This window comes from Nyctereutes procyonoides, unplaced genomic scaffold (genome assembly GCF_905146905.1).
Source record: "Nyctereutes procyonoides isolate TBG_1078 unplaced genomic scaffold, NYPRO_anot_genome, whole genome shotgun sequence".
Classification (NCBI taxonomy): domain Eukaryota; kingdom Metazoa; phylum Chordata; class Mammalia; order Carnivora; family Canidae; genus Nyctereutes; species Nyctereutes procyonoides.
The window spans coordinates 7,490,543-7,517,716 of NW_026575035.1; the positions used below are offsets into that span (position 1 = coordinate 7,490,543).

Consider the following 27,174-nt stretch of genomic DNA (forward strand, 5'->3'; position numbering starts at 1 on the left):
GCAATCACATAATAGTTTATAGTAATTTACAAGTGGATGGTATACATTTAGATACAGAGGTAGAAGTCCACTTTAACAACATTTCACTAATACACATTTACCAAATTCAAGGCACAAAATAGTTTGCTTTACAAAAAAATACTGTAAAAATGTCAATTGCTGTTCTACAATGTGAATAAAACTTTCAAAAGAATCTTTACACCCTTCCATACGTACTCCATAGAATATGATTTTTCCCCCTCACTAATCATAGTTGGCACAAAAACGGGGATTTTTTTTTAATGCAGAAGTTCCCATTTTTAGAAACTGTTTCTTCGCAGAGCTGCTATGTATTCTAGGTAAAAGTCCATTCAAAGAAATGAAACACAGCAACTTCCTGAGGAAAGGGCACTTTCTGTATGCAGCAAAATTCACAGGTAGAAAATGTGTGACCTTTGTGGATAACTAGGTCTCTAGAGGAATAGATCCTTAAGGAAAGATTTCAGAGATAAAATTAAAAATTTGCCTAACATTTTAGTCATTAGGACTTTAAGAAAGAGACCTGATCACCTTTACTATAACAATCAAACATCATTTACTTCAAACTGATGGAGATTTCAAAATTCCTTTTTAAAAGAGCTGTACACACAAACACCACGAAAAGCCACACAGGCTTTGCAAAACTGAAACTTAGAAAACATGAGAAAATATAGCACTATCAGTCCTTGAAGTTGCAAGGGTGTCAGTAGGCTAGAGTTTAATTACAAGAATTAATAAACTCTATGGAGATTTAAAAAAAAAAAAAAAAGCAAAACAAAACCACACAGGTGAAACACACTGTCGTTATCATCTCTAGACTTTCTGCTCATTAAGAAAAATAATGGTAGCCTGGAGATGTCACACAGTGCTTGTCTAACAGATTTGACTGGTTTTGGGGTTCTGCCTAAAAGGACCCTGTTGGCAACAACATGACTCACATTTGCTGATCACATTTTCCAAGTATTCTAATCGGTTAATTTGCACTTTATTATTATTATTATTTTTTAAAAAGTTGATTTTAAAAAAAAGTCAACATGGGTTCAGAATCCAGACAATGTCAGTAATGCTGATGTGGATTGGACTGTAATGCCTTGATCGTCTTCTGTAGAAATGATATTCCATATAAAGAAGATTTTTAGATGCCATTTTTCGCTTCATTATTGTTTGTGGCTTGTTTTCTTTGAGCAATAAACGGGTACATACACTTGTCTGCTCCTAGGAACCGATACATGCACACAACTGCTTCAAAAGGGAGGATGCTGGAAAAAGAAAGGTGGCTGTGAGCTGGTGTGCTAGGTTACGGGGCAGCCACGGGGAGACCCAACCCAGGAGGGAACCTGCAGAGTTACCTCTTCATGAAAGTCACGATGTACATGAGGCGGGGGGTGCAGATCATGGGCTGATCGGTGAGGATGGCCTTCATGGCCTGCTTCACACAGTAATCAGGCTTCAAAGGAGGCAGAAAAGGCTCAATTTCTTTCCTGAAGGTTATATATTCAAAAAATGAAATTAAGAATTAACACAAAGTAGGGAAGATTAGAAATATACATCCAAACATGAACAAGGACGTTATCTAAGTGACAGGACCTTAGGTCTACTTTGCTTTCTGCACTGTGTTTTTTTGTATTTTCCAAATTTTCCTACCATTAATACATTTTATATGCATAGTGTAGAAAATGGGTTAAAAAAAAAGGGGCAAAATCGGTCCGCTTTTCTGTAAAGTGAGACAATGTTTTTAAAAATGCTCTAAAATGTATTTCATATTTTTTTCTAGTTTTTTTCAATAGAACAAGAAGAGGGTACTTGGCATAACAAACATTACACCCAAACACAGTGCCAAACTTTGAGTGCTAAGTGTTGTTAAAATTATGGTGTGTAACACTGGCATAACTTTTCTGAGTGAAATAAGTGAGCTATATGCTTTCCTGAATGCCCAAAGAGGGAAAACCAAGGTATTTTCTCTCAAGGGTCTCTGAAATGAAGTGCATACAGACATTCAACCTTCAGCTGAATTCATTACATGACACGTTGAAATAATCTAATAGTATAATTTATTCCTTTCACTTTTCATTGTCCCACCACAGCTTTGGACATTTGCCATGATGCTAAATAGGAAACAGGGCTCCTTAGACCCTAGGCAATTGGTTCCTAAGTATATGAGATGAAGAAACAAACCAATACACACAGGCACACAGACACACACACAGCGCGCCTGGATGCTGGGAAAGAGGGAGAACTCCAGTCTGTTCCCAGTCCAGACTTGAAGTCAGCCGGAGATGCAAAGGAGTCCAATGGAGCTCCACCTACTTCACAGCTTGGCCAGGTTCAGGATGTGTTAAGAACGGCCTGACCAACGGGGAACTGGTTCGGTTATCTTCCTTTGCCTTTCAAATTCATCCAAGCAAAGATCTCAAAGTAAGCATGTCTTCACAAGTTTCCTTTTAATGATTCGTGGTTTTGTTTACTCTGCTTAGTTCAAGTCAGACGTGACCTGACATTTATATTCCCATATGCCTCCTTTCAAGGTATGGGAGTGTTTTATTTCATTTTTAGCAAATCTAAATAGTTCTTCTCATTCTGTCACAGTGAATCTACCTACACATACTCTCTGTGAAAAGAAAGCTCCCAAATCTGGAGGGTAAATTTCTAAGGTCTTTTTGAAGAAAGGCTTACTCTTTTGTGACAGTGACATTGTTTCTTATTCCAAATCAAAGTCGGATTCATTTACCAGCACTAATACTAAAGAAACAAAATAATTCCTAAGGAAGTTGCTTCTCAGGAAAATCCTGGATATTTATGTTTCCCCCTTGAAGGTGCAGAGAGGCCAATTCCTATCTGATGCTTCCAGACTGACTTCCTCACATTAGTATCAGTGTGGTAGCCGACCCTTCGTCATTAATCTTTACTCACTTGAATTCTACAAACCTTGACCAGTGAGAGGACAGGCTTAAGTGTCAAATGATAAAATGCAAGACTCAATTCTACACATTCTCCCAATGCAGAAAGATGATTTCTAAAACAGCTTTTTATCAGTAACAAGACAGGTTCTTACTGACCTGATTCGGCAGCCTCGGAACATGCCCGTGTCTACAAGGTAAGGGCAAACCAATGTTGTTTTAATTCCATCCTTTTCAGCAGCCTTTAGCTCATGGCTCAGGGATTCATGAAAACCCACCACTCCAAACTTACTGGCACAATAATCCTGAATTAGAGGGGGAGAGAACAGAAACACTAAGTATGTGCACAGGTTCCCTCACCAAACCCAGGCTTCCCTGATCCTATTACTTTGGTTACATGTTTGATATAGAGGGTTACAGGTGACTAAGCAAGGAAAAGGCAAGCATTTTCAAAGACAGGTATCTGATGTGGTTCAGTGCAGAAATAATATTTTCAAAGCAACACCAGAAACAGACGAACACTTTTTGCCACATTGACCAAGTATCGTATTACTTTGGGGAAGTTACCACAAAGGATTCTATAAAAGCTAGCTAACAAGCTGGAGCTAAAAATGGAGAGAGGTTCACTTTGAAGTGTCTGGAAAATTCACAAACGGTCTCTTGTTCAGTAAAAGGAGAATGAAAATCCAGGTTGTTTAATTAACACTAGGAGAGCAAAGGCGAATCTAGCTTAGGTTATAAATTGTTATGATCTGATTTTCTCTTTAGGGTAAAGTGAAAATGGAAATAAGTATACCTTGTTAACTTAAGCCAGACCTTAACTGAAGAACACATGGTGCAGAAAGTTCTTATCCTTTACCCCACTTTAAATGTAGGCATGGAAATGTAGAACGTGGAAGCCATCTATTCTGTGTCCCTTTACATATTTGCATGGGGTGAGGTTTCCAGTTTTATGCTATACGTACCCATGGGACAAACAGCACAGAATAATATGCATACACACGCTTTATTATCTGAATATGGTGAAGAATTGATTAAGCCCAGTTCTACAACCTTAACTATGCAAAACACCTCACTTTCGCCGTAACCATCTCCTCTGATGAGCTGATAGAAGATAGGCCACTTTTGGCAAGTTGACCAAAACAGAACGGCAACCTTTGGCCTCCTGTATCTGTTTCCTGTGGTAATGCCACTGCCCTCCACAGTTTCATTCTTGACCCTGTGCCTCCCCGCTATCATCAAGCAAAACTGCTAATGAAAATGGGCCTACTGAGGCCTAGCTGCCCACCTACTTTTCCTGCTGCTGCTGTGGCTTTGTCAAACTAGTGTAAGTGATTTTATGACAGAAGATATTAGAGTTGCAATTCAATGTCTGGCCTTGAGTTACTGTAGGAAATTCCACAAACAGTACACAGGCAGAGTAGAGTGCTTTCATGAATGTATGGACAGCAGGTACTCTTTGTAGGATTTTTGGTATACTCGTCACGAGATAAACCGACTGAATGAAGGAAATGCTTTATATCTGACAAACCTCAACTCCAGCAGTACTGAACAATCCCAAGGAACTTGCAACTGTCACAATATGACCATGATTAATCTCCAGCATGGTGGGAAGGAAAGCCTTAGTGGTCTGAAAGAAAAGAGTCAAGCTTTAGAACTGACATTGTGAGTTTCATTTAAAAGCAATTCTACATAATGTTTTACCCATCCAATGAGTTTTACCCATATAATGTTATATTTTCCAATTTGTCTAAAGATCTTATACGTTTACTAAAAGAGAAGATCCTTTAAGTGTCTGGTTAACATAACACCGTATCATTGGTATGGCAGGCCTATTAGAAGCCGTGACCAACGAGACTGTAACACAAGAGCTTTTGGGGACAATCTCCAGAGATGAAAAGAAAGCCATTAGTCGAAGGCTCTTTATCACCTTTCAAGTGGTAGTTATCTGCTAATCTAAACTACTCCCAGGTCAGAGATCTTTTTATGTTCATGACACTTTAACACAGCTATCTCACGGTCTGCGAGGGACCCTCCAGCTTACCCATGAATAAGTGCCCTGTATTAATGTTTACCTTATGGCTATGTATAAGCTGTAATAGGCCTATTAATGAATGAGGAGATATTCGAGCATCGTCTTCTAGCATCCAAAGCTTTACCAAAGTGTACTAATAGGAAGTAAACTATTTCAGGATGTAAAAATGCAGGATGAAAGTACAGGATCATTTTAATGAGAAATGTGTCATATGCTAAATGACAATAGCTCACAGCATTTGGAATGACCAAACTCCCCTGTAGGGCTCACAGGGCACTGACTTTCCCAGAGAGGCAGGTGACTGGCCACTCACTGTAGCTGGGCATGCAGCATAAGTTCCTTGGGCAATAGACCCAGGCACTGATTTCTTATTCACTAAACTCTTTTTTTCCCTCCTCTGGCTCTTTTGCCTTCAAGACACAAGGCTGTATTTTAAAAAAAAAAAAAATTACTTCAAATTGCTTAAGATGATCTATTAACTACTCTACCAGGCTCCCAACAGTTTTATAACCTGCTTCTTAAAAGAAAGCAGCAAAGAGCAATCTGTCTACTGTTGAGTTATATCCCATTGCCAACACAACTTCCCCATGATTTATGAAGTTAAAAAAAAAAAAACCCCAAACAGTACACAGTGGACTCAAAGAAGAGGTGCATGCCCTTCTCTGAGGATTTCCTGGCTAAGGGATCACTGAATTTCTGCATAAGTATCTAATGTGTTACAATAACTTTTGCACGTACAAGATCAAAACCAGTCATCCCATTTATTTTTATGTTTCTCCATGTGTTCCAATCTCTGATACACACAGTTGCCAGATGAATGCCTGTGAAGTGTCCCAAAGTCTTCCCCAGTCTGGTTCCTGATCATCTTGCAACCCTAACCCCCACCCCCGACTCATTTGTCTGGCCCCCCTCACTATTGTTACCCGGGGCACACTTATTTTCACCCGTGAACTTTTCTCTTCTCTGACAATCTATTCCCCATGCCCTCCTACATAATTCAAAGTATAATAATCACATGTTTACAAAGCTTCTCACGCTTTTCAACATGCTTATGTCACAGGAGCTTCCAAATTCTCTGCTGAAGGTCTTGAGTATTTACATATAATTCTACACCACTTTGACTTTGTTCATATTTCTTTAAGACATGTAGATGGTCAGTCCCATTCACTGTCACATAGAATTACAGGTTTTGTGATATTTTGGCTTTGACTGTTTTATATTTATTTGTCTGGCTGCCTTACACTAAGCTAGGAAATACCGATTATCCTTTCAAAGATTCTGGGAGAACTACTACCCTGTGATAGGAACTGTGGAGGAGAGAATATGAACAACATTCCTTGTGAACTTTAGAGACCTGGCTTACTGCTGGATGGAAGAGAGACACATGCTTCAGCTAGACTGCACTTCTTTGCAGTAGTAGGTCAGAATGGTGAGGGTAGTTGGATGGTAATCATTATTTTGGTGTACTTGATAGCCAAAAAAGGCAAGACCTGGTACATCAGGTCATTATACGTTGAATGTTAGGCAAAAACAGCTTATATATGGCTATTTTATCAGAATTGCAATAAAGTAACATCATAAAGAAGCATATGTATTCCAACCTAAATAAGATTTTTTTAAATATTTATTTATTTATGATAGTCAGAGAGAGAGAGAGAGGCAGAGACACAGGCAGAGGGAGAAGCAGGCTCCACGCAGGGAGCCCGACGTGGGACTCAATCCCAGGTCTCCAGGATCACGCCCTGGGCTAAAGGCAGGCGCCCAACCACTGCGCCACCCAGGGATCCCCCTAAATAAGATTTTTAAAGTAACTGCTTATGATTAATTGTTCCCAGATTAGCTGAAAAAGTATAAAATGTATTCTTGATGCTATTCAGAGATCATTTTTAAGTATTGAAAGTTTGCCTTGTCTTAGAAGACACGGATAGATTTAGTACAAAGGATCCTACTGTTCAGTTCTTAAGTAGGGGGTCTCCATGTTAAATTCCAAGAAATTACACACAGTATAGAAAACCATTAAGAATTTGCAGCTTAATTACCTGGCGAATCTGAATCCCTGACACTGTTCACACTGCCAGTGACCACTCACTCTAGCTGGCGGCTGGCCCTGACTAGCTAGAAGCGCGGACACCAAGCAGGTTAGCTCTAATGACTTCCCCGGACTTGTGTGTGATGTTGTTGCCTGCAGGTGTTAAATGACTAATCCAGATCCCCAGCAGCACATAAAGGTAGGCGATAGAAGATTAACAAGTTCCTAACTGTTTTTTAAGTTTAATCTGTTGCATGGTTCTGAAACTGATTAAGGGCCCCTCCCCTCTTCCTGAAATTAGTCTGGTGGTATTATTCTTTCAGTGATTATTTCTTGAACATCTATCATATGCAGGTACTGTTTTATGATCTGGCCAAGCAATGATGGCTAAAATGGGAGCTGGTTCTGTGCCTGTCTCTGAGCAGAATTTATACTTACCTGCACTTAATTGTGCTAACTCAGTATATCAAGTATAACAGTCCTAGTTATCCACAGGGTACTCATGGCTGTGTATTCTATTTTTTTAATTTTATTTATGATAGTCACACACACACACACACACACACACAGAGAGAGAGAGAGAGAGAGGCAGAGACACAGGCAGAGGGAGAAGCAGGCTCCATGCACCGGGAGCCCAACGTGGGATTCGATCCCGGGTCTCCAGGATCGCGCCCTAGGCCAAAGGCAGGCGCTAAACCGCTGCGCCACCCAGGGATCCCCATGGCTGTGTATTCTTAAAAAATGTGACTGGGACCTGCTTTCCTCACCCCCTGCCCTCCTGCCAAAGAGTCTGAAGGGACATTTAAGCTATTGGTTTTGTATTTAAAGGGAAAAAGAAAAAAGAGATAGAGAAACAAAAGAACCCAAATATGGCTAAGTGACTAAAATCTTTTCCAATTGTGGGCTGTAAACATTTTTCAGAGAAATATGCTTCATTTTGAGTGACTAGTAAAGGGTGACACGGATCTGTTTTAATATAAAGCTTTCTTTAGAGGGAGAGTTTAAAAAAAAAAAAAGGTAGTGGCAGGTCAATGTCCAGTTTAAAATACGTGATTTCTTTGCCCAATCAGGGACATACACGGCTTTCTGGATAAACAAGATTCAATGCATCACTGCATTTTCAACATCCTGATTCAAAGGCTTCTATTCGTTATTTAGGAATTGCACTGATCATAGGTCTAATACTACAATTACGATGGCTACTATCTATGTTGAACACAACAAAAAATGTTCAGGAAACTGGGAAGTGAAAAGAAACTATCCACAGCCAGGGTCATCCTGGGAACCCAGACTCGCCTTCTTCCAAAGCGGGGGTCAAACACTCAGCATCTACTGTGTGCCGGGCAAAGGCGAGCCTGGGAGAGGAGCATTCCCATCAAGACCATTCAGGTTTCTTTGTAAACTTGGGTTTTCAGGGTTCACACTGGAGCCTGATCCACGTGACTGAGCACGAAGGCTGTTAATCATTTCCTTTGCTGCCTGAATGGAGGCGACCAATTACTGCTCGTGCCTTATTTCCACAGCCGAAGTCCTGCCTTATGTCTGGGGCACATTACCAAATAAACTTTGATCAACACTAATTCTATCCCTTACTTTACAAGAAAAATGCTATAAATGGGTGGCTAGAAAGCATCACATTTTCAGAAAATTTCCCAAGTAACCTGACTAGTTTTCTTTTCTAATTACTCTTGCCCTCAACAGTCTGGTAGATGACATCTGAGATAGTACAGCATATTCCGTCCTTGACACAATTTGACAGCACAAAGAAATCTGGCACTTTGCAATGAATTATTAATGTGCACAAATATTGTAGCATGTATGAGATGGGGACCAGCAAAAGGTGAAGTGCCAGTTGCCATGACACCAGTCAGTTCAAGCTGAGGTTTGTGATCTTTAACTTTGTCTCAAAGAGTCATTAAAAGAACATCAAGGGCAAATCTAAGAGCACACCCAAACGGCTTAAGTATAAATTCACGCGTGTGCTGCCATCGGTGAATCTGAGAGGGGTAACTCAGATAACGCACTGAACACCTGGACTGCTGCGCTGTCTCCACTCTCGGGATGGATTACTGGGATCACGAGTTACGGCCTCGTACAAAGATCTCTAACATACAGAGGTAGTGGTGCCAGTGGTGGCTGGCCAAGGTTAGCGAGATGCTTAACCTGAGCCAGAGAACTGCACTCCATCGCTATGTTCTTTTGTTCAAATGTCTATGAACAGAGGAGGCCTTGTAGTCCTTCATCAGGAAAAATGGTGGGCTCTTGATCTAGGGGGTCTCACAGTCAGCAACCAATATGCACTCACTGGTATGGTCAGTGGGAGAATTTATAAGTAGGAACGGACCTAGGAAACTTTATCTGCAAAAAGAGAGAGAACTCTTAAAAATGAACTCTGGCTAAAAAGCGTGGAGATAGACTTTTGTATACCCATGAGTAATTTTATCACGAGGCTCGGATACGATCATCTGCCCCCAGCTGACAGGGCTGCTATGTGATGAAAGAAAAGAAAGAAAAGAAATAAAGAAAAGAAAGAAAGAAAGAAAAGAAAGGAGGAGGGGAGGGGAAGGACAGTGAAATGGACCCTGACATTCTTATGAAACATACTTAAGTCTAATGTCGCTATAGCTCCTCGGGGTTCCTCTTCAAAGCACTGGGCACTTTGAAAGATAACTGTAAAGGTCATATTTATAATATAAACAAGAATTTCTTGAACAGAAGGGTGACTGGACATAGACATGACATGTTCTATCTCGAGAAATCTTTGGAAGTTAGGTTTACGCCAAATTAACTTCCAACAGTTCTAACCTTCCAGATCATTCCCTGTGCTCTTAATGACACACTGCGACGCACGGCCTGCAGCTGCACTGTCACGACAAATTAGCCTAAAGTTAAACAAAAGAGAATGTGAAGAAATGTGGTATCCGGCAAAGTCTGGCTTTTGGAATTTTCGAGACTGATGACATTTTAAAGGTGGAGGTAAAACACCCAGAATGTGTTCTCTGTATTTATAAATGATTTCAGGTTAATGAACACCATGGAAAAAGCAAAATTAACTTCTCATAGTAGGAAAAGGCCTCATACTGTATTTTTGTGTGTCTGCCTTAACTATCTTATTATCGTCAATCCCAGAAAAGGCATCTTTTAAAAAGAATCATTTTAAGGTGTTTATCTCTTGAACACCCAAGAAACAGGAGACTTTTGTTTCTGAAGGGGAGCATAAGTCACATTATGATGGGGAAAGGATTAACACTATCAGCACATGTACTAAATAGTTTTCTGATGTATATGTAAGGATTTTCAAAATCTCCAAACAACAGTATATAAACAATTTGGAAAAAAAAAAAAGACAATCAAGACTCCACTAAACAAAGACACCCTTATTGTACCCTTCCAAAGTGGTTCAACAATTCTGCTTGGTGTTTTGCTGCTTCTGGTTCTGTTGCTACTGGAGTAACTTATCTTTATCAGAATCACAAAGGAACATACTGCTTATTTACAAGGCTAAAATGACATCTGGTGGCACTCTCCTCCGAATACTCAGTCACTGCTCCTGGAAAACTGTGATTCAGTAATACAAACTATTGGAGGCGCTGTGAATATAGAGTGAATGGTGTTAAAAAGGTGAATAGCATAAATCATTAGCATGTCTAAGATGGAAAAATGGTGACATACCCCTAGGCTAATCTCGGAAAGGCACATATGGCTGAATAAATACTCTTAAATCTGTAGATTTAAAGCTTATCTGCTTAGTAAATATACTGACCACCAAACTAAGGAATTTCACTTTGACCATAGAACAAGATAGTTGAAAATTTTCATTACAAAATTAACTTTAATTGGGAAGTAAAAACTCAATTTATACTTGCTAGTAATACGTTGACTTTAAATATTTTAGTCGCATTTGACAGCACAAATTCTGAAATTCACGTAACTGAATGAAGGCATTTTTTCTTTCTTTCCTAGTTGATATGTTTGTAGAGAAAGAAAAGTCTCCTGACAAATTGTGCAACAGAACTCCAAGATAGTGAAGCTTGTAACTATTCTCTCAGACTTAATAAAATCTCTTATCAGATTGACACAAAATGTTCTGTCTTTAGCCATAGAGGAGAGACTAGAGTATGTCATAACTACTGAATTCGTATCAACGTTCCATCTACTATCCTTTTATTATTTTGAGGCTACAGGGATTAGTTTAACATTTGAAGGCATCAGCAGTTAATGCTTAACACACATGCACTAGTACACTCCTATAGTTGCCCTGCAACCAAGAAGCTAATAAAAGAACCAGGCTTTTCAAATGAACACCTAGATGATGACACCATTAGTTATTCAGCAAAAATAAATGCTTCATTAACTTGCCTTCCCACTGCTAAAGCATGGGATGAATCTAGCCCAACGCAGCGATTCAGACAATCAAAATTCTCTTGAATTTTGGGGTTTGCTATGCAGAAATACTGGAAAGGAGGTAACTTAAAACTCAATCTGTCAGGAAAATACACTCGTCTTTGGAGTCCAAAAATCCCATGGTCCCAGGTGCCTACTGACTAACCATGCTAGTTACTTGACCTCTTTGAATCTTGATCTTAACTCATCTGTGAGACAAGAAGAGGAGTTTCTCCAAAGTTTCTTTGTTTAAAAATGTTGTGACAACTTGTGTCCAATAATTATTTCTTCAATTCCTACTACGCATTGGAAATACAAGTTGTAACACTGAGGTGTACCTTGCGTAAGACTCTCATAAATGACTCAGCAAGGTATCAGCTCCATTAGTGCAGAGACCAGCATCTGGTGAGCAGTAAAAATCTGTTCATTAAACATTTATATGATGTCATGACTGTGCCTTTTAAAATAATGTAACTTGAATTCCTGCCTCTTACATATTAATGAAATTACACATTATCTGCAAAATATCATTTTTCTGTGTTTTTGTTGAGTTCATGGGGGTTCAGGATGTTAAAGGAAACTAAATGCTGAACAGTGTCTGAAGTGCTGTTCTCCTGGACCCTCCCTGCTGGCTGAGTCCTAGATGATCAAAGGAGTGCCCCTTTCCCTATTTAATAACGCTTTATAAAATAATGAAAATAACCCACAAAATTGCAGCCAAATAGTCTGCTAAACAACACCTTGTCATTAATCTCTTTGCTTTGCCCCAAACTCAAATCACATCTCAGAAATTGTAATAAAGACACATCTTCCAAAGGGCAGAGGCTGCGGCTCTATTCTAGTGACTGGTGACCACTTCCATGAGGCATAGACACTGCCCACAAGCTCAGGCACCGCTCAGGGCATCCTGAAGGGACAGGACTCCTTTGTCCCTCTGCCCCCATTCCAATGACATGTCCCAAGAATGTCCTCAAGATCACCTGCCACCATCCTTTTTATTTTGTATGTGTAAATAGTTGAAATTCTTACTTCCTAGTTTGCTTAACTGTGGAATCTTTAAAAACAGTTATTATCTTTACCTAAATGAAAGATAAATATAATCACAGTTACTCCTGAAATCTTATTTTATTCCTAAATTTGCACTGTAACACCACAGAATTTACTATATAGAAGAGTCCATGAGGTACCTATACTGTGTCAGGCAGTGTTAAAGAGAAAACTTTGCAAACCTCTGAAAGAACATGCACAGTAGCAAATAAAGTTCCATACAGTCCAGTGATGAATTTTTTTCTAAGCTTTAGTTCTTGTAGTGTAAGACATTTTTCTAGGTTCAGAAGGCAATCCTGGGCTTTAAAAAAAAAAAATCACAACTTAAATTTAGGTTCAATAGTCCATTTGTTTTAGTTTATATGTCAATAACTTTGAACTACCACTCCACTATTAAATTGAGAAATATCTTCAAGGACAATAATTGCTGATCCAGCAACTGGTTTGGTATATTCTAGCTTCCTCATGGAAGAACAGTACTGAAGTGGAATAGAAGACAGCCCTAATCTTAATCACAATTCTGGCTAAACCACCTAAAACATTACTAAGTTATGAAAACTAAAAGGGAAGACTTCCCCTTAGGTATCACAAGTGTATGAGACACCATGCCCTCCATCATCTAATGCCCTCCATTATCCAATACTGGAAGCCAACTTGGAGGAAGTAGGGTACACACAACAGGCAAGTTTGTAACAGGAAGAATGTAGTTCTTCATGGTAGGGTCCTCACTTTGTTTCAGCACCTGCACTCTTCCTTTTAGATACTGGACTGGAATCCAAATTAAAAAAAAATATAATAATAAACCTAGACTAGGATTGGAACAGAGTGTGTGGTCTGGCATTTTTCTTGTCTAGGAGTTTCCAAAAGGGCTGATTAGCTCAGGAAAGAAAAACAGAAAGGCAGCAGAGAAGGAGAATATTGAGAACGTGGAAAGGAAAATGCATATTCAAGACCAATTCCTCTTCAAACTTTGATGTGCCAAAGAATCACCTGGGATCTGAATCAAATACAGATCCTGATCTAGTAGGTCTGGGAGAGGGTCTGAGAGTCTGCTTTTTCTAACGTGTAGCTTGCCAAGGTGATGCTGTTGTTGCCTTGGCCCTGGACCACAGGCTGAGCACAAGGTTCTGGGGTGAGCCTCAAGTGGCTTCAGATTCATTTCTCCTAGAAACTCAGCAAAACTGTTAGATTAATTTCGTTACCTTCTATCCTACCCGTGTTCTCCGAACCAGGATGTTAGGGGTTGGGAAGCCCCACTCTCCACACCCTTCCTCCAACAACGTTTATAAGGGCTGGTTTGAGCCAATGTTCCAGCTCCCCTGGAGTCTTCTATCGACAACTACGGAGAGTTTACTGATTCTCTGTATATTTGCCTTGGATTCATTTTTAGCACTAGCAAGCCCCTATGCTGTGGTTTGAATGTTTGTGTCCCCCAAATTCACGTTGAAATCTAACGCTCCCTGTGATAGTGTTAAGAGGCTTCAAAGGCTCCGCTTTCAGGACAAGGACTTTAGGCCCTTTCAGCCTCAGCCTTTACCTGCTCCGTTTTTCACTGTTTTGAAGCTTTCATGCTTTGGTAAGCCTGTGAGAAAACCATACCCAGGAAAAAAATTAACCCTTTACAAATCAGATGCTTGGGCCATAAGTTTGGACACTACAGATTGGGGCAAAACTCCATCATTTTGAAAAATCTATGATTAACATTTCCAAAGGCAAAGCTTATGGATTTATCTGGAATTCTAATCCCATAAGATCATTATGTAACAGAATAAAGGTTTTACAGTTTCCAGGAGATAAGCTTTCAAAACGACGACAGAAAAACAAAAACTAAAACCACCCTGTTTTGGTACCATTTTGGTACCAAGTATTTCTAGAACTCTGTGCAGCCAATGCTTGCTGAAGTGCCCTGTTTATTCGCTACCTTTTTTGTCTCCAGCTTGTCAACGTTGACATATGAACAAGGAAAACAAGGAGGCTATGTGACCAAGGATATCGTACAGTCTTGTCCATGAAGTAACCATCTCAGATGTGAACCATGGAAAGTTACAGAAAAACCATGGAAAAACACAAGAATTGGCCGTTAGTAATAAAATTTTACTGTGGTATTGGGTCTTTAGAATTTTACATTATTGTCTAGCTTATGGCGCAAACTTTCTGGGGATATTAGGCTAGGGTTCATTAGTCATTGTTAAATGATCTATGCTAGTAAAAAAAAAAAAATCAACATTTGATGGTGGATTCTTTCATTATACCAAAAGGCAAAAGCATAAGTGACTCATAGGAAAATCTAGTAGGAGCTTTGAACATGTAGCCCAGTTGAGTATTTGTGAAGGTTCTAAACTAAAGTCCTAGGATGAGGGTCTGGGTCCTAGCTTCTTCTTTCCCCAGGGGTGACCTTAGGCAATTCCTATAACCTCTCTGGTTTGTTTCCTCATCCATAAAAATGGGGATAATGGCTCTACTTAATTCAGAGTTGCTTTGAGGCTCAAATGAGAGAAGAGTGTTTATGAAAGGGTCTGTAAAATTTAAGTGCTATATAAAAGTACGGTAAATGCACTCCAGGCTCATTAAGCATGTATTTATAGGCTCTTTTGGTTATAAGTGCTATCTATTTTTGGTTATGTTGTTTTTTCAAGTTTCTGCAATTCCTGGTTCTTCCTTTGTATGGCTCCCAGGCCTCCCTGCCCTCCAGGCATCTCCAGACCATGCTTCCGGCAGAAACCCAGTTCCTGACCACCAGAAGAAGCCTCAAAACCATACTGCTGAGCAGCTGCTTTGACTGCCCTACCCCTTTCATCCAGAATCCCTGAAGATGCTGGGAAACAATGCTTTCCAGTAACACTTCTCTAATCTTTCCTTTACTCCTCTTTTACTAGGAGCAGAAAAACAACAGTTTTAAAATATAAATTATAATGCTCAACAGAGAAGAGCCCAGCAGACATAAAAACTGAAAGTTAGTACAGAACTATTTTAAGGTAATTATACTCGATGTTTCTTTTTTTCGAAGAGACTGTAGAACTATCCCACTTCTCAAATCCTTGAGAAATCAGTAGGGGGCAGTATGTTAAGTGCAATTTGCAGGTGGGAAAATTCAGGCTCTGAATTTTAAGTTTCTCTTGTCCTCAAAATACCCATGTGCTTACATAAGTTGCACCACAAATATTTTCCCAGTTACACTGATTTGGGAAGTGTTATTTTGAGACCCATTGTTTAGAATAACACTAAGAAGCCGAACCTTATTAATATTTAAAAATTTCAGTACTAAGCTATTTGAAAGAAAGGCAAGAAATTCACATTTTATGCAAGCAGCAAATGAGAAACACCACGGTTTCCCCAAACCAAAAACACAAAACCAAAGAATCAACAAAAATAAAACCCCACACAACGACAACACAAAAAACAACCTTCACAATGTTAACACGGCTGCCATCTTTCACACATAACTTTGTGTGATCTTTGAAAGTTTCACAGACCAAGTAATGTTTTGTTTCCAAATGTGAATTCATTGTAAGTGGCTTGTCAGTTGGGCTAATTTGACAGCACTCAAGGTTGCAGCAGTAATTGCCCTCACTTGTTAAATATTCTAGCAGCATTTGCTGCAGTGTTGAAAGTTTTATGATCATTATGAGAGGATATTCAATTTTTTCCCCGTGGTTCACTTAATTTTAGTTTCAGAGCATTTAGGAAAATGGTCCCTGACAGGTGTGAACTTGAGTTTTAAGAGAATTGACAAATAAAGTAAAAAGAAAAAGGAATTCAAGAATGGGCCATGCTGGGTAAGATCAAGTAAAAGATGTTAGCATTCCTTGTGTTGAAAGGCATACCCTCCAGTGCTAGGATGGCGTAGGCCTGCAAACCCTGGCGGATGGGGACTGGCTGGCCGGCCAAATGTGTCAGGGTAATCGTGATTAAATCCTAAGGCCATGCTCTGACAACTTTTACCCTGCACAATGGTATCTTAACAGTGTTAGGTCACAATACGGGCAGGTTCTCTAAGGCTGCCCTACCTAATAATACAAGGACTGGCTGTGGGCTCTACTTGTCCACTATCTATTTTCAAAGAAAGAATTACAAGATTCTATCTTCTAAGTTATTTTCCCATTATGCTTTCAAGAGGTCGCAGCCTACACGCAGTTTTTTTTAGGTCATTTAATAGAAACTGTAAGAAAGGGTTAGTTCTGTGAAGAGCTAACTCCTATAGTAACTTGTGAGGTTTAAAAAAAAAAATCACTAATTAAACCAAGACTGATGAACACATTTAAATCAGATCCCTAGAGTTCCAGGCTCAAAACATTGGATTTAACTCATTCAGTTGATACAAGGAATAGCTCCCTATTTCTTAAGGACTACCAGAGTTTGTCATACTTCAAAGGTTAGCTACAAAAGGCCCTTTATCTTGGTAAAATTACTGCGTGTGTGTGCAAAAGGAAATAAGATACAAATCCACCCTGCCAGGACACCCCCTAGTGGAAATTCAGCACAGTACAGTTTGGGGTTCCAAGAATATCCTGGGTATTTAGGACTTACACAGAGGCTCAAATGGGCTTTCTTTTCAGTCTGTTGGCTGTAACTGCACCACAGTCACGAGTCTCATTATTCATGGAGCATTCCAAAACAAGCAAACAAACATGCCATCTACACATCTATCCATACAGGCAGGTATGTGGATTAAACGGAGACAAATTAGCTACTTATCACAATTGAATGAAGCTTAATTTTAGTTTCTGGAAGAAACAGAAAGTTTAGAGGAGTCCACTATTAATATTCCTTAACTGAAGGAACTTAAAAAGGGGGGAAGGGGTGTTCCTATTTTTATTTTTTATTTATTTATTTTTAAAAGATTTATTTATTCATGAGACAGAGAGAGAGAGAGAGGCAGAGACACAGGTAGAGGGAGAAGCAGGCTCCATGCAGGGGGACTCGATCCCAGGACTCCAGGATCATGGCCTGGGCCGAAGGCAGGTGCTCAACTGCCGAGCCACCCAGGTGTCCCTATTTTTATTTTTTTAATTTAAAGTTTAGGTAGGGAACATCTGAGTTTCCTACTTCAAAAAATTATTCCAAGTCCCAAATGAGATTAAACTTCCTGAATTTTATTCAAACTAACTAAATTTGCCAAGGATCCTAAAAATCTGGAAAATGATTAAGGTAAAAACAAATATAAAGGCAGAGAATAAACTGGGAGAATGTGAGCAGTTAAATATTTGGCCATAGGGCTTGTAGCTCTTCCTTAAGGCCCAGTGACCCAATCCTGCAATGAATGGCTGAGGACCCCACCCGGGCACGCTCCATTCAGCCGTTTTGAAAAAGCTATTCAATCAGTGTTAGCATTAGGACAGGTTAAAGAATGCTTTCGCTTTGACATGTCCTATAGATTAATTTCTACTTGGGCAGATAATGGATGAAGCCCTACATGTAGAAATAACAAGGGAGAAAAGAACAAACACCAACTTTGCTTCCAGGAATCGAGATAAATAGCACATAATCAGATAAGAGTAGGCCATTCCCTGAACTGGGAATTTTAAACTATTCTACAAGGACTGCCCAGTTAATCTATAAAGATACTATTAAGTCAACATGAAAATATCCTATTTTTTCTCTCCCAGAAGTAGTGATACATTTTGTCTAAACTATTCCACTTCTTTTGTCTCCCAGGAAGACAGGTCTCAAACGGCAGAACAGCTGAGTGCACAGGGCTCCATCAGGGCACAGTGAGGTGTCCGGCCCAGCGGGAATTTAAGGTTGACCAGCAGATATAATAGGTGATGAGTTTGGAAGGCAGGTGGAAATCAGCTTTAGAAGATCTAAGCTGCCATGCTAATGAGCCTGGACTTCATGCTGTGAACAATATGGTCACCTAAAGGTTTGGGGGTAGATTCTTGTCAGAATAATCCATAAGCAGACATAACAAATTCGAGTCTGCTTAAGTCACCCTAGGTTGAAGAGCAAAGGCTAGGAAGAGGGAAAGAAGTCCAGAGACTCTTTCCAAAGTATGGGCAAGAGGTGATGGAAGCACAGGAGAGGGCGCAGCACTGGGAAGGAGGGGATCCAAGTACGCGGTAGCAACAGAACAGTCAGGAGGCATGGATGTGGGCAGGATGGAGAATTAAAGATAACTGCGGATGTTCCCAAGCCTGGTATTGGCCATACCAGGGAATTCAAGAAGGGGCAAAAAGGAGTTAGTTCAGTTTTGAGACTTGCTGATTTTAGGGAATAAGTGAACAGCCAAGACAGTTGTGTGAACTTGAGAACGGTCGCAGAAATCAGACGAAGCCACTGAAATAAACAGATTACCCAGCTAGAGGTACACAGCGAGAAGAGGTGTGAGGATATAGCACTAGTCATTACATCCCTGATGCAGGGAGGCCAAGAGGATTGGGAAGACAGAAGAGAAGTAGAAGGTGGGCTTATCATGGAAACTGAAAACTGGAGCTTCAGGAATGGTTAACAGAATCACATTCTGTAGAAAGAGCAAGCTGCACACTGGATTTGGCAATTAGGGGAGCACTGCTCTTTCTTCATAGGATACTGGTTACTTAGCAATATTTTCTAAACAGCTGAGGTAACTAGACACATATTCGAACACACATCAAAGATGTTGCAAGGATTTTTACAGGATGGTGCCCTGCTCATACCACTTACGTAAAGTAACATTTTATCATACCATAGTTGATTTTTAGTAGCAATAGAAGCAATTTGGGCCTACCATGTAACATACCAAAGGCAGAAACTTAATGTTCAAGGGGCGTGTGATCTCATTTCATGTTAGGGAACAAGGCTATGAAATGACCTACTAGGGATACGGTCCCAAGTATCCGAGTAGTTGCTACCTAAGAGATGTTTTTAAATGGGACCTCGAGAATTAGTAAGATAAAGTATGCTTACCTATGTCAATTTACAGTTCAGCTCAAGACCTAAAAAGTCTTTCTAAAGCTCAAACATTTGATTTTTAGGCATATGATATTTATTTAACAACAGAAGCTAGTTCTAGTACAGACTTAAAAACTGACCACGTATTCCAACTTTTCAGTAGCTATCCCAACATAGGAAAATACTTTATGTATGCAAAATATATGGTATAACAATTCTTAATATTATGGTTTGAAGGAGGAAGTACTGGCCAAGTAGTTTTTTATGAATACTTTAGAAATGGTTTTTTAAAAATTCTAAATCTAAGAGGCCTCGAACAAAACTAGGTTTCTCTAACCAGAGAACAATACAGCATTTGAGATTAAAAACCAGTAAATCACATAGGAACTTAAACATTAATGATTAGGGACCATTCATGAGATATTAGGTACTACACAGCACTAATGTCTTTAAGTGCTACATTACTCAGATCTAGCTGGTGGGCTTTTACTTTTCCTGGATGGATTTTAACTAAATAGACTTTAGACATTTGGATATAGATAAATGCCTAATTCAGTAATTAGTATTTTAAAACTGTGAAACCTTTTAAGTTAAGTGGTCTATTAATTAACTACCAATTATCTTGTCTGACTACCATATCAATAGAAGTAAATTACCGACTAGCTATTTGACAGATTTAGCCCTTTACCATGCAAAATTTCTTCAGAACATAAAAGGCCTGGAGTTAAATGCTTTTGCTTCCCCCTTTTGGCTAATCAGGGATCAATTTGCTGCTCACATATAAAGGCCAAATGCAGCTCTTTGGTCAAAAAGGATCTACAGATAAACTCTGTCTTGTAAAAATGACAAGCTAAAATTCTCCTCTTAAAAACAAAAAAACCAAGTGAAGCAATATTAATGTTTTGGGGAAAACACGGGCTTGCAATTTGTGTGTGGAGGCCAACTTGCCATGTTTCAAAAGAAACTAGCGAGGTATTTTCAAGTTTTTGTATTGCACAGAGCTACAGAGAGAACACCTAAGTGAATGGTTTCTAGGATTATGCCAACATTAAAGTGCATTGCATTGCTTACATTCTCCTTGGTCTTGTGTTAACCCTGAATGTTGCACAAGAGATTATACTGACTAGAACCTATCCCAAGTCTATCACTTCTTGACTGGTGACCAAGAGGAAGCTCCTAGGAGAGCTGCTGGTGATAGAATATTGGAAGACGGAAGTATCATAGCAAACTGGAGGGCTATGTAGAACAATGCCAAGCATGTTAAAAACTTTCAATGTGCATGGAAATGACTAGTATGAGATTAAGAATCAAGGAAGGAACTGCAGTGGGAATCCTCTCCTTGAGGCCCAGCCATTGGGAGGTATGAATGGTCACCATACATTCAATTTGAGTTTGATTCAAACTGGTTTATCAACACTGGCCTTCTCAATGTCACTAGCCTTGCACCAATGAGCAGAGTTTAATACACCACAGTAAATGTGAGCACGGAGGTGGGGCGGGAGGCATGGAAAAGTTGTGTAGCAAAACAAAAGGAGATACAAACCATTATGAATGTGAGCCAGCCCCATTTTGTGATCTCCTCAATCTTGCACAGCCTACCTTAGTCCACCATAAGGCTTACCTTTTGAAATTTCAGAAGACAGGCTCCTGTGAGCATCCTCTGAGTGGGCTATGTTCTGAATCTTTAAGCAGAAGTCTAGTCTATATTATCAAACATTTGTTGAGTGTTCACTGAATCTTAAGAGTGGAGTTCTCTTCCAGGCAGGGAAAAACAAATAGGAAGGCTAGAAAAAACTGCCTTCAGACAGCTTGCCATCTATTTTGGAATTTCAGGGCACAATACATTAAAAAAAAAAAAAAAACTATACTGGAGAACACATGCTACGCCACAAAGGGTGATAATGAACAGATGCTGCAAGAGATTAATGGCAAGAAGCAAGCTTTAGACAAGCCATTTAACTGCAGCTTCATCAGAAAATAAGAGATGGGGCAAGAGGATCTCTAAGGATAAGTGCAGCTCTAATATGCAAAACTGCCAGAAAAGGGCTGGAGTGGGGAGGGAAGACTGTATTAGGAACTTGTGTTAAGCCTTAAAAGGTACAGGAGTGGTGGAAGAGGGTCTTGAAGGCAGAGGCAGTTGTATAAAGGTTTTGAAGTAGGAGCACCCACAGCTTTTCAGTGGAAGTCCACAGGGTTTTCTGTTTCACTGGATAGGACTTTAAGCTGGGTTGGGATCAACATACCATTTAGTATTTTATGAAAACAGACAGCAACTGCTACTTACAAGTCTGGCGCAAGACTATCTGTTCAAATGACTAAGGGACTCTTTGCTCAGCTGATCTTTTAAAAATGTATGGGGCAACTTTTTCTCTCCACCCAGACACAGTAAAAAGACACACTGGTTATTTTCTTTGGAAGGAAAACTGCACATGCCAATATTTCTTTAGACTGTTGTCACAAACATTTTCGCCTACTAGGACTACGGGAAGGGAAGCTGAATTCAGGTAGCTCTTATATCATTTAACACCCCAAATCACTGTAAAAATTATAAGTCTTCTAAATTTTAGTTGCCAGATCTCAATTTCTTAAAAGGTTTGCAAGTCTCGGCAGGAAGTCAGAAATTCCAACTCTAAAATGAATTTTCTGACTCAATATTGAAAATAAATTCTTCAGTTTAGATGCTTAAGGGAAAAACAGCTGGAGAATTCAGGAGCCTCCCATATTTTAATATGAAGTGACGTCATTACTGCCAAGGCGTCCAAGAACTAAATTGTGTAGTTAAGCAACATCTCGAAGCAAAGTAAGGACTCTGGGAAGGTGGTATGTTCCTCCTTAGTATGTAGGTTCAATTCCACAATAATTTTTCTATCGGAGATTTGATTCAATTTTCTCCTCAGGTTAGAGAGTAGTCTAATGTTAAGGTACAGTATATCAATTCGTGTGCATCTTCAAAGCCAAAGCTATGGATTTTCTGGGCTTAATACACTCTCAATTACCTCTCATTTTATAGAATATCTAGCAAAAGGAGGCTCCTTTCGTCTTAAAAGTATTTAACTGCACATTGTATGGGTTTCTTTAAAAGTGTGGTTACATTTGAAATTTTATAATTCAGCAAAATAATCACGCAGAAAAAGTAGGCAAGATGGCTAAACTTTAGAATAGCATGTAGGTAAAGGTTTACAGTTCAGAAACGGAAGACCATCTCAATCAAAGGTTATTGGACAAAAAATAGTCGTGGTGTTGGTGGTTCACAAGTAGCCTACCAATGACTGTATATCTGTTTAAAGATGATGAGTCAACTGAAGTCACCTGGAGTTTCTAAGCAGCTTCATCCTTCTCATTCCACTATGAAAACTACAAGTCCACCTGCAATTCACATACATCTTTTATTTCAAATAGTGGTTGTTTTACTCAGAATCATAAATATGTAAGATTCTTGATAAACTATATTGCCAAGTGTATTCGTTTATTCGTTATACCTTTACTCACCTGATGCATCCCCTTGTCACTTGCTACTTGTTCCTATGGACTTTTACTCCGTTCCCCATCCCTACTGCATATAATACAATTCACACACACACACACACACACACACCTTTTCTGTCTCACACAAACACCTATGCACACGCCCACATGCAAAAGCACACTTAAATCCCCCCAAACTGTATTTGGTAATCTCCTTACTCATTTAAAACATCCATAGGAGTTGGCTCACACCACTTGTGTTCATTTCTAGAGCTCTGGAAATGAATTAAGTAAAGCTCATGTTTTACAATAAAACATTTAGGTAAGCTTCTTTCAGGATCAGAGAAATGGTTTGATGTTCTAGGAACAATATTTGAATAAGTGCTTCTAAAGCCAGATTAAGTTTTTAAGCAGTTGCTAAAAAAATTAATGAGGTTTAATGTGACCTATTTAGAAGAAACAGTTCTTTGTTGTGTTCCATCAGAAGGCTAATCCACCTATGGAAAATATAGAAAAACAAAAATCCTATCTCCTTGCCCTTTCTTTATTGGCTCTTACCTGTCTACAAAAGTAAAGGGGAATTACTGTGGAAGAAGAAGAGAATAAAGGTCAGCAGTGTACAGTTATGGGGGAGAGCTTCACACCTACCATTATTGAAGTTTAGCTGAAAAACTGGGATTAGTTTGGTATCCAGAGCAAGAAAGCCCTCCTTCTCACTCATCCTTAGATGCTGTGTAGCTCTGCTGGTTAGAAGCTGACATGGTTTTAAGTCCCTAGTTCCCCAAGTTTCACAATCTTTCTGCCCCTTGTATAGTGAGTGACTCTATGGTATTATCAGGGTGACTTCTGTTCTCCCGAGAGAGGCATCTTGTAAGCGGAGACAGTTCTGAGATGTACTCTATCAGGATAATGCCACAGATGCCGTGGATGGTCAGCGGATGTTAAGTGACTGCTAGGGTGGCCCAACCACTCCCAGTGGACCACAAATGCTGATCTCAGAATCTTTGGCACTTTCTAAAATGTGGCTGAGCAGTAATTTGGAAGCCTAAACTCTGACTTCAGGAATTCATAAGAACAACCGATGTTTTACAAACTCAACAGAAAGTAAAATAAACAAATCCAGGGTTTTATGCTCCCTCTTGTTATTTTTATGGCAATCTTTCAAACTAGTTCAAAATGTTCAGTCCTTTACCCTCTCCAGAAAGACTGCATAGGGGGCGGGGGGAAAGAAGATAATTATTTGATAGCAACTGGCGTACAGTGTAATTCACCATGGGGAAATAACAAATTAGAAAGAAGCTTTGTGGTAAAACAGTACAGGTGTCTTTCAGGCTGGTACTGAAGTCTGGCTCCTTCCCAGCCTTCTCATTGAGGAGGGCCTAGTAATAAAAACAAGGATGTTTATATTTACCCAGAAGTGTGCGTGGCAATTGACCATCATGGTTCTCTCAATGAGCTCATCAGGACATTCCAGAAGATGATGCCCAGAGACCACGCCGGCATTATTGACCAGGACTGAGACCTCGCCAACCTCCTTGCGGACCCTTTCCGCTGTCAGGTAGACATTCTCCCTCTTTCCCACATCACAGGTGTAGGTAAAAACCTGCAAGTTACAGTGGGGCAGAATTTCTTCCTCACCATTCCCAGCTGTCCTCAGAAGTCCAGGAGAAAGAGAGAGAGAGAGAGAGAGAGAAAGAGAGAGAGAGAAAAAATGGAACAGAGAAGGGGGTGGGGGTGCAAAACGTGAGTCACATGGCAATCAGTAGGACAAAGATCACACAAAACAAAAATACTACAGTGAGCTTCAAATTTCTAACACCATGAGGCTTGCCAATGACTGAACTTACAGCTGCCTTCCTCCCCCAAAAGTCTTTGGGAATTACAGCAATTTACTGGATAACTTTGCTTAGGGGAAAATCATGTAATTGTGACAAGCCCAATACAAGTCAGACCTCATGGGATCAGCTTCCTGGAGCTAAAGACACCTGGAAAGAACTTATCTCAGTATAGAGAGTAACACCCCCTCCTCCCAAACACAAACACTACACACTCCTCTTTTTTGAGGAACAGTGGCCAGAACGGGCTTTTACTCTTTTAGTAACTGCACCCTCAAAATGGAAACTCTCCTCAAGGCTCACAAATCAAAACCATAGTTAATCTGAAGTCATCCAAAGCCATGGAATGAAGCTTGAGTTTCTCATGAAAGAATGGAGATCACTGGTTTGTTCTAACTCGAATAGCTGAGCTCTCCTGAGAAGCACCTCAAATAAATCAAACTTCCAGGTAAACATGCAATTTTACCGCATAAGATCTCAATTTAAAACCCAAAACCTCCTGGTTTTTGAATTTACCTTTCTCTTTTAGGTTGTGGCAGGAGGCACAAAAATGTGTATTTGCTACCCCTCCATACCACTTTTGAAGATGAAACATTTTCTGACCTTTGATTTTCTGACCTAAAAGGCAGGTGCCATTAGTTTTTTTTGGGGGGGGGGGGGAGAAAAAAAAAGATCGATATGGGGGAGGGGTGGTGGTGTCCAAGTTAACCTTGCCAGTACAGTTCAGTGTTTTCTCCAGAAATGAACATTTTTATCCAAGAGTAAGAGCCATAATCCAATTTCCTAGACCAGTATTTACGGTTGGTTATGGTCTCCGCTCTGACTTAAAAAAAAAAAAAAACCCTCAGCAATCAGGTTAGTTAATAAATATACAGTGAGGCAGCTGAGGTTACGAAAAACATGAAATAAATCTCGAACGAGGCTCAAATCTTCCAAGCGCTTTGAAAGAGGTAGGATATCATTCAATCAAGCTGAGGGACGTAACTAAAGCACTTAACCTGTCTCTGGTGAAACAATGTAACCATTTCCTCGCGGCTGGAGTTAGAGCCGCACCAGCGGCGCGGCCCGAGCTCCGCGGCTCGGAGCACAGGGGCACGGAGAGGGGCCCCGCCGCGTCTGAGGACAACTTCCCGGACCCTTGCGTCCCCCGTCGCCAAGGCGCGGGAGGCACTGCGTCAGGGCCCCCGGCCCGAGCTAACGAGAGCCCTCTCCGCCCTCCCTGGGTCCTCCGAGGGGCGAGGAAACCCGACGTCCGTCCCCAAGGAGCCGGGACCTCCGTAAAGCCCCGGGGTCGGCGCACCTTCCCCCTTCTAAAGCGGAGGTGACCGTGTTCCTTTCCCGGGGGTGGGGGGGGGGTGCAGATTCCACTCGCGGAAGACGAGGGGCTGGTTGTCCTCCTCGGGAGCGGGGCTGCGCGGGGCGGCGGGGCGGCGGGGGTTCGGGGCCTCCCGGGGACGGCTGCGCGCACCGCCGAGTTACCTTGCAGCGCCGCGGCGTCGGCCGCCTCCAGGTCGCGGTAGATGTGGCGCACCATGCCCGCCGTCTCCTCGTTGCTCTGGGTGTTGATGTCCCAGAGCACCAGCAGCGCCCGGCGCCGCGCGAACTCGAGCGCGAAGAGGCGGCCCAGGCCGCTGCCGGCGCCCGTGATGAGGCACACCTGGCCCGCCACGCTCTTCTCCTTGGGCCGCACCAGCCAGCGCGCCGCCGCCAGCACGAACGCCCAGAGCACTTTGAAAGTCACCACGAAGAACTCGACCACGATGTTCATCGCGACGCCGGGAACCCCGCACGCCCCGAGTCCGGCGTCCGCGTCCGCGCCCGCCGCGCGCAGGGCAGCCCGGCCCCCCGGCCCCCCGGGGGCGTTTGCCGGCGCCGCGGGACCCCGGAGGCTGCGCCCCGCGCCCCCCCTCCAGGTGCCCTCCGGGCTGCAGTGCGCGGGGCCGCTCCCGCCCGGGCTCGGCGCGGTGGCCCCGGGCTGTGCCCGCCGCGGCAGCCGCCCGTCTGTCCCGCAGCGCCCGGCCGGCCGGTCCCGCTGCGGCGGCGGTGACAGCCGCGACTCAGGCGGCGCGCGCCGCCCTCATGGCCAAGCCGCCGCCGCCGCCGCCCGAGCGTCCCCGGAGCCGGCGCGGCGGCTCCCTCTCACCCCGGGGGAGGGGCGCGCAGCGCAGACCGCACGGGCCCGCCGGCCGCCGCGGGAGTTGTCAACTTGACCCAAGTTGCGAAAGGGTGGGAGAGTGGGGTGCGGGGCGGCGGGGGCGCCGCGAAGGGGCGACTCGCCCGGCGCCGCGCAGCGCTGCCCAACGGCTTGCAGCCGCCCCCGCGCTCCCGGGTCCCCGGCCCCGCACTCCCCGCGGCTGTCACTCGGGCACCGGGCTCCGCAGCGCGGCGCCGCTCGCAAGTCGGAGCGCTCCCGGCCGCCTCTGAGCGGGCTCCACGCTCCGCGCTATATAACCCTCGACCGGGAAGAGCCGGCAGCGGCATCGGCCCTCCCTCCGCTCGGCCCTCCCCGCCCCCGGGCGCACCCCGCCCCCGGCCCAGCCCCCCGCCCGCCGTCCGCCGAACCGCGGCGGGGCAGCCCCTCTCACATGGCCGTGG

The 27,174-nt window shown here is 41.9% G+C and overlaps 1 protein-coding gene across 1 annotated transcript; it reads right to left on the reverse strand.

The window, feature by feature from the left end:
* Positions 1–26,443, reverse strand: RDH10 (retinol dehydrogenase 10). Its single transcript, XM_055318372.1, has 6 exons — positions 26,059–26,443; positions 24,156–24,391; positions 4,447–4,545; positions 3,075–3,220; positions 1,368–1,499; positions 1–1,277 (listed from the first exon to the last, which is right to left on the reverse strand). The coding sequence occupies exons 1-6, from the start codon at positions 26,345–26,347 to the stop codon at positions 1,154–1,156; spliced, it is 1,026 nt and encodes a 341-aa protein (XP_055174347.1). The 5' UTR covers positions 26,348–26,443; the 3' UTR covers positions 1–1,153.
* Between the last annotated feature and the right edge of the window lie 731 nt (positions 26,444–27,174).